Source organism: Dipodomys merriami, unplaced genomic scaffold (genome assembly GCF_024711535.1).
Source record: "Dipodomys merriami isolate MVZ:Mamm:240054 unplaced genomic scaffold, mDipMer1.0.p SCAF_22, whole genome shotgun sequence".
NCBI lineage: Eukaryota > Metazoa > Chordata > Mammalia > Rodentia > Heteromyidae > Dipodomys > Dipodomys merriami.
This window is the reverse complement of record NW_027203604.1, coordinates 9,913,986-9,921,478: the sequence shown is the minus strand read 5'-3', so window position 1 is coordinate 9,921,478 and position 7,493 is coordinate 9,913,986. Positions and strand designations below refer to the sequence as shown.

The 7,493-nt window shown below is 48.4% G+C and overlaps 1 protein-coding gene across 2 annotated transcripts; it reads left to right on the top strand.

Annotated features, from left to right (window-relative positions):
- The first annotated feature begins 366 nt into the window (after positions 1-366).
- LOC138834694 (spermatogenesis-associated protein 31E1-like) lies at positions 367-6,759 on the top strand. 2 transcript variants are annotated; one of them, XM_070033320.1, is made up of 4 exons: positions 367-571; positions 1,699-1,738; positions 2,527-2,587; positions 3,178-6,759. In XM_070033320.1, the coding sequence occupies exons 1-4, from the start codon at positions 377-379 to the stop codon at positions 6,731-6,733; spliced, it is 3,852 nt and encodes a 1,283-aa protein (XP_069889421.1). In that variant the 5' UTR covers positions 367-376; the 3' UTR covers positions 6,734-6,759. The 2 variants fall into 2 exon arrangements, with proteins under 2 accessions (XP_069889421.1, XP_069889420.1); XM_070033319.1 differs by having other exon boundaries at positions 1,696-1,738.
- The last annotated feature ends 734 nt before the right edge of the window (positions 6,760-7,493 follow it).

The following is a 7,493-nucleotide window of genomic DNA, read 5'->3' as shown; positions in this document are numbered from 1 at the left end:
TTAGACTACAAAGCCATGTGAAACAGCACAAATTCCAGAGCAAAGTCCAAATTTTCAAAACTATCAACCATGTGGACTTCAAGTAGTGGTCTCCAAAAAAACAGGTAATGTCTGGGTTCAAGGGGGGAAGGCACAGGAAATGGATGGAAATATGCCTCTGACAGGTTGAGTAGGTGAACTTGGAGGTGGGAAACTAAGGACCCAGAAGTAAAGGATTTGCTGAGCTAGCAGCAGGGGAGGGCTTTGTTACACATCACTCCTCCCCCTTTGTGACTTACTAGAAATCCAGGCCTTTGTGATGTAGGCCTTCATTTACTATAAATGGCCAAAGGAAACTCCCAGAGCTCAGTTGCTCAAGAGCAATAGTGCAATCCAGATGATGGAGAATCTTCTCTTGTCACTGAAAAGCGTTCATATACCATGGCTGAGCCCTGACCTCATCACTTTGGCAATGGATATGATCCTTGCCATTGTATGTGGAGTGGGGCTCTTCCTCCTGCTACTACTACTGCCCTGCTTCAAGGGAAATCCATCCTCACCAACACCTAAGAAAAAGAAGAAACTAAGGAAGGTAAGACACCCCCTCCAAAGGGGTACAATTATAGACAATGGAATTTTACTACTACATTTGAAAGTGATATCGTACCATGTTTTTAAAAAGACTTGGAAAAATTAAGTGAAGTGAGTCAGGCCCAGAGACAAAGGATCCATGTTTTCTCTTAGATTTAGCTCACAAACTCAAAGGTAAATCTGTTGGGTGATATACAAGTGTCTAGAAATGTATTAAATGAAATATAGATTCAAGGGAGATGGTAGATTCAAAGTTCAGCAAAATGTTCAAGTACTAGCTGTACTTGAAAGGGTTGGGTGAAGGGGGAAAAGGAGTAGATGGAGAAGAGAGAAAATGCAGACAATCCAATGTATATCTTACAAAATTAAGAGTGAAGGAAGAGATGGGTAAGGGAGGGATGGGTGTGAATGTTGTGACATTAATCAAGATATAGTGTATTCATAAGCTGTTAAATGGCAACTTCTTTGTACAATTAAAAGATAATTTTTTAAATGTTAGTTTCTCTACTGTTTCCACCTCTCCCAAGACCATGGAGAGGGGAAGTCACAGGAAAGGGGAGAGAGCATCCTTCTAGGGGCTGGCAGAACAGGGCAGGGTGAGAGGATGAGGTCATCTACTGGGCCATCAGGCCGCCTGTGTGGTATGCAGCAAACACCAGGGCAGTCAAACCCTGAAACTCAGCAACCAAGGACTGGGCCCCTGAGAGTGAGGAATTGAGAAAGGACTGTGTACCACACCTTTCCCCAGTGTAGGGCTGATCCAAAGGCTCACACCTATAATGTGACCTGAGGATCACGGCCTAAGCTCTTGGAAAATCAGAAGTGAGAACCACCTCTGGACTTAGGAGGCAAAAACTTATCCTGCCAGCTGAGAGCTGAATGTGCGATCCTGAGCAGAGAAATGGTACTGATGCCCTGTGTGGTAAGTCTTTACTTCATATAGAAATCCCAACGATATTCCAAGGAAGACAGACAGAAAATCATTTTTGCCACACTAAAATAAATGAAAGGACATAGGTGAAGACAGAATGTCGTTTTATCCAGGAGCAGTGAATAATTAGTTTTGTCTAGACAGAGAAGGGAAAAGGAGTCTTAAGACTCTCTCTTGTTTCTCATCACATGGAGAAGCGGCACTTCAAGAACAGGAAGAAACGTGAAACTCTGAAAGGTAGGCTCTGCCCTTTCTCCCAAGGGGATTTTGATCTCACCTGTCTCTGACAACCAGAGCCAGGTCACAAGGGATGTCAGTTTGTTAGTCCTTCGGGGGAATTTCCTGTCAAGATTGGAGACACTAAGCTGGGCGCTGGTGGCTCACGCCTGTAATCCTAGCTACTCAGGAGGCCGAGATCTGAGGATTACAGTTCAAAGCCAGCCAGGGCAGGAAAGCCCATGAAACTCTTTATCTCCAAAAAAAACCACCAGAAAACTGGAAGTGGTGCTGTAGCTCAAGTGGTAGAGAGCTATTCTTGAGCTGAAGAGCTGAAGGACAGCGCTCAGGCCCAGAGTTCAAGCCCCATGACCCAAAAAAAAAGACTGGAGACACTTCTCAGGAGCTTGGAATGAGGCTGTGATGTGCCAGGGGCTGGGTGTGGCACAAAGTGGGGAGGGGCTAAGAGGCTATGAGGTAACTCTGCCTTGATGTGGAGGTGTGACCTCCAGGCCCACATGTGGACCTACTCACTTCCCTAAGAACTATATTAGAGATGAGGGGTCCTATCTCCCTGTCCCCCAAGAGAGGTTCTACAGGTCATGGAGAATGGCAGAGTTGAAAGCACCTTAAACAAAGCACTACCCCTCCCTATGCCCGATTAGCACTGCCACCAGTCATGTGGCCATGAACATTGAGACTTGGGATCCAGTATGATCTTCCGTTTTTTTTAATAGGGGGGATGTTTGTCTCCTGTAAGATCCTGGGACCCCCTCTTGTTTGCTATAACCACAGTCTCTTGTTTCTAGCTTGCAAAGACACTCGAGAACACCTTGAAGAGATTCATAATCTAGTTTCCCTTCTGAGTTGGTAAGGATTTTCCAGCTGTTTCTGTGCCTGCATTTCTACTCCAGGGTTGCAATGGGGATGGGAAAAGACTTTCCAGGTATGGAGGATGGGATATGACTGAAGCCCCAGCCTATAGAGCTGGAGAAGGGAGACTACAGAGAAGAGAGCTCACAGCTGCAATCCTAACTACTCAGAAGGCTGAGATCTAGGATCACAGTGTGAAGCCAGCCAGGGCAGGAAAGTTCATGAGATTATCTCCAATTACACATACACACACACACACACACACACACACACACACACACACACACACACACACACAAGCAAAGCCAGAAGTTGAGCTTGTGGCTCAAGTGGTAGAGTGCTAGTCTTCAGCACAAAAACTCAGGGACAGTGCTCAGGCCCTGAGTTCAAGCCCCAGGATTCATTCTGTCTCTCTCATACACACACACACACACACACACACACACACACACACACACACACTCACACTCACACACACACAATAAGGGGGTGGTTCTGTGTGCTATGGACAGAAGGTAATCACCCTTGCCCATCTTGCCCATCTTCCTGGGCCTGTTGCTGAATAAAATGTCTCCTGTCTCCTACAGTTACCTAGGGCAGCTCCATCATACCAGAAGCTTTCAGCATTTCTTAAAAGGAGGTGCCCTAAGTGAAATTTTCAACTCAGAATCTACCACCTCCCCGCCATCAGCTAGGTACTATGAGGACGACACATTCTCCAGCACCATGTCCTCAAAAGTTTCCCCAGCTCCTTCACCCAAGGCTTTGCAACCTCTGGACTCAACCTGGCCACCAGTCCAGATGGGTTCCTCAGTTTCTACTGAGTCACACACATCCCAGAGTGTGTCTCGGCCTCCAGAGCCACTGATTGCTCTAGGAGAACATCTATCATGCTCACCTGCACATTCTTCTCCCCATTCTCATTCTCCTCAACCTGTGGTCTACTTTCCACCCAGGCCTAATTCAAACCTGGGTCTTCCTCTATATAACATCATAGAAGTCCCACCAGAAACCACCCCACAGAGCTGCTCTCCAATCAATGGCTCTAGGGTGCCTTCTCCTATCCCAGCCTTCAACTCTGACATCCTGGAGATGCTGGAGATAGTAATTAGTAAGAGGGCAAAGCTGAAAGCTTGTCAGGAAAGAGAACACCCTCTGGATTCTCTGGGGAACATGATGAAGTCACTGGGTGGTGAACAAGACACTGCCATGCCAGAGCCTTTATGGAACACAAAACCAGAGCAGCTTCCTGATTCCCAGGAGTATATTTTCTTGGGGGAACAATTACAACCGAAATGCAGCCAGCTGTTCTGGGGCCTTCCGTTTCTTCACAGTGAGTCCCTGGTGGTTCCTGTGAGGCTGTCTGGTCATCCACTAGACTTACCCTCTATTTTATTCAATGGATTGTCTAGCTACATTCCGATACAAGTCCAGCCTAACATACAGCCACAACTGTTTCCATCCCAGCCTTTGCTACACCACTTAGTACAATCTCAAGCTTTGACTCCACCAGTGGCTGAGACCCAGGCCCATGCCCATCTTCCATCTTGTACACCACCAATGCTGCCATGCCACTCATCTCCAGTTTCTAGCCCTACAACACAGGAAGGTAACAAATGTATGATTCCACCTGTCATTCAGCAGCTAGAATGTCACCTTCTGAAGAAGCACAAGGAAAGTCAGAGAGCTTTACCCCCTGCAGTCAAACAGTCTCTCAAGGTCTTTAACCACAACGAGGGCTCTCCAGACCAGAGACACTTTGTCAACTTCCCAGGGGATTTTATTAGTTTCGAGTTCCAGAAAAAGCTGGAGCATCACCTCCAAGAGAGGTTCACACAGCACTGCTATAGAACACAATGCATGATCCAACTGTCTCCTGACAAACTGCCAGGGAGAGGCCAGGCAGATAAGAGCTGCCAGGCTACACAGAAAGCCATCTCAGACGGCCCAGCAACAGCATTCCCCAGATGGAAGAAGGGACCTTGTCTGAGCAGAGTCGTTAAAGAGATAGATACAGAAAGCTCAGAGGATGCTCTAGATTCCTTCACTGACTTGACTGAATCATTTCTTGGCTCAAGCAGCGATTCAGATTATGTTTGCCCCATGCATTCAGACAAGTATCGTCCTGAAAACCTGCTCCAAATCCATGCAAACAGGGAATGGGGGCAGATCAATGCCGGCAAGGTCCCTGTGACAGCGAATCAGCCCAGGGGCGTTCTAGACTCTTCCTTGTCCTCCTTTGAAAACTCCCACTCAAGCCTGGAAACGGAGGGGACGCCCGGCACCAGCTCCCCACAGGCCACCCACTTCGATGCTGCTGCTCGCCAGCTGCTGGAAGCGCATATCAAGAAGCTCTGGGTGAGGCACAAGTGGGGCCTGTTCCTGAAGGTTCTCAAGTCCTTGAATCAACTGACTTTGAAAAGGGCTCCGCCCGTGTCAGTGTCTCAGGAAGCTTCTCAGAACGTGGCCTGTAAGGACGTGAAGCCAAACCCTACAGCGAAGGGGGTCGAGGTCCCGGGAGAAGCTTTTCCCAGAGCCCCGGCGAAGGAGACAGGGAAGACGGAAGGCGCGGCCGCCCCGACTGCCCTCCCCTCCCCTCTGCTCGAGTGTCTGCGGAGGATCATCTGCAGTTATGCCCAGGCGCCCACCGAGGGAGCGCCGCTTGAACAGGAAGGTGGACCGCCTTCTCAGCCCAAACCTTACAGCCTTGTGGGAAGATCCTGGCACAGAGACATTGCGCCCAGGTCCGAAGCTAGCAGTGTAGAGCCGATTACAAGCCCCCAAACAGATAGATCAGAATCCCCAAAGACAGAGAGCCTCTGCCACAGTGTCTCCATACGAGAGGTCTTTGTGGAGTCCACGCCCGGAAGAACAGACGAATTCAGGGAAATGGCAGAGGATGAAGAGGAAGAGCCCAATTACGTGACAGACGTGGACTCCAGTCATTTGAACCTGCGAAGTCTGGAAGTGCTGAGAGCCACTCAAACGGCACTCCCCGCCTCCAGAATTTCCAAGCACCAAGAGCCAGGCCTGCAAGGACAGGCAGAGTCCAGCGGTCCAAGCCAAAGCCCACCTTTGGACGTCATCCTGCAGGACTGCGAGACTGATGCATTACTGCAAAACTGTGGGCCTGAAGTGCTGTTTTCTGCGCACATGCTGCCCTCCCGCAGCTCTCTGGGTAGCTCCCGGAACTTCTCCGGGAGCAGCACATCCATTTGTAATCCCTGCCTTGCGTTACCAAATGGAGGGGACGTCCCGAAACAGCAAGAGTCGGAGACATCTGAGCAGCAAGACCCATGGTACAGCCAGATGTTCAGTGAACCTGATAAGGAAGAGAGCCTTGAGAGGCCCAGAATAAGGATTCAGGAGGTAAAGACCGAAGAAACCGAGCCCTCCCACAGCCAGAAGCCGAGCTCACCTGCCCAAGTCAGGAGACCAAGCACCACGAGGAAGAGGTCTTGTCTCCCTGAGCCAGAGAAAGAGCAGCCTCCTCCAGAGAGTCAGTTTTTTGGCAACCGGATAAGGAGTTTTTTTATGTCTTTTTTCCCTGGTAAGGGAAAAAGTCAGGCAGATTCCCCGCAGAAGTCCAAGATCCAATCAACCAGTACCCAGACCCAAGATTTACCCACAAGCAATACGTTTGAGAGCAGTGAATTGTCTGAAACCCAGACGCTCATAAGCAATGTTGCACGGATCCTAGAGGAGAAGGTTGGATGTCAACATGAACGTTCTCTCTCCAAGAAAACTGTGCACAAAGAATTCCAAGCCCCCATAGAGAGACATTCCCACTACCACGCGGCTTCCTACCTGGAACAATGCCCAGTTAGGAATAGTAAAGTCTGTCACCACCAAAGGAGCCCCATTGGCCACCGCCATCCTGTCAGTGACAGAGTCAGCTACTGGGATAGCAGGGGGACACCCTTGCTTCCCAGAAGGCCTGTGTCTCTAGCCAATAGTCCCTGCCAACAGAGGCGAACCGGTACAAACATCTCAGGCCACCACGTCCACTGCCCACGGCACTGTCAGGTCGCTGGTGTCCTCTGTGGCCATACGTGCCACCCCTCTCATGTAGTCTCTTGTGGGGTGTATTTTCCTCAGGATAATTTCCAGCCCATGAGTAGTAATACTATCGTTTTCATATGAGTCCATCCTCTGTCAACGGATGACTACTTTCACCGATATGTATTGCTTAATAAATTTGCTCATGAGATGTAGTGACTCTCTTTGCTACAAACTGGGATAAGGATGGTCAATATGTGGTCTTCCTCAAAGCAGCTTCTAAGAAGGGATGGTACCCTCAGCCCACATTCCCTCAATGCACCATTTTTTTTTCTTTGTGACTCAAAAAAAATCTATATTGTGAAAATACTGTACAGAGGGGTTACAATTACATGGGCAAGATAATGAGTATATTTCTTATCAAGCACTGGAGCCTCCTTTGTTTCCCCTTCCCATCCTCCCCCCACCCCCCCAATCAATCCTCCCCGCTACCTCCCCCCCCACCAAAGTTGTAAAGTTCGTTTTCAACATAACGACTTGTACATCTCGTTGCAATGGGTCCACCTGTATCCCTATTTAAACGATTTGTTTTTCCCCTTCCCCTCCACAAATTATACCGACATCAAATACAGTGAAAGCAGGGGAGGGACATACGCAGCAACAGTCTTATAAATGTGTTAGAAACAATTGCATGAAAGAAAAACATGAAAGAAAAAAACATTTGAATACATATCTTAGGGTTCATTTCCCTAACATCACCTTATCTGACCTTTTCTGCTTGACTCAGACAGATACTAGATATTGCAAATAAGGGAAACCATCAATGAACCATTTTTATACCACAAACTATAGAAAGCCTTTAGGATTTGTGCTAAAGAAGCCTGGGAAGACAGCCTACCACAAT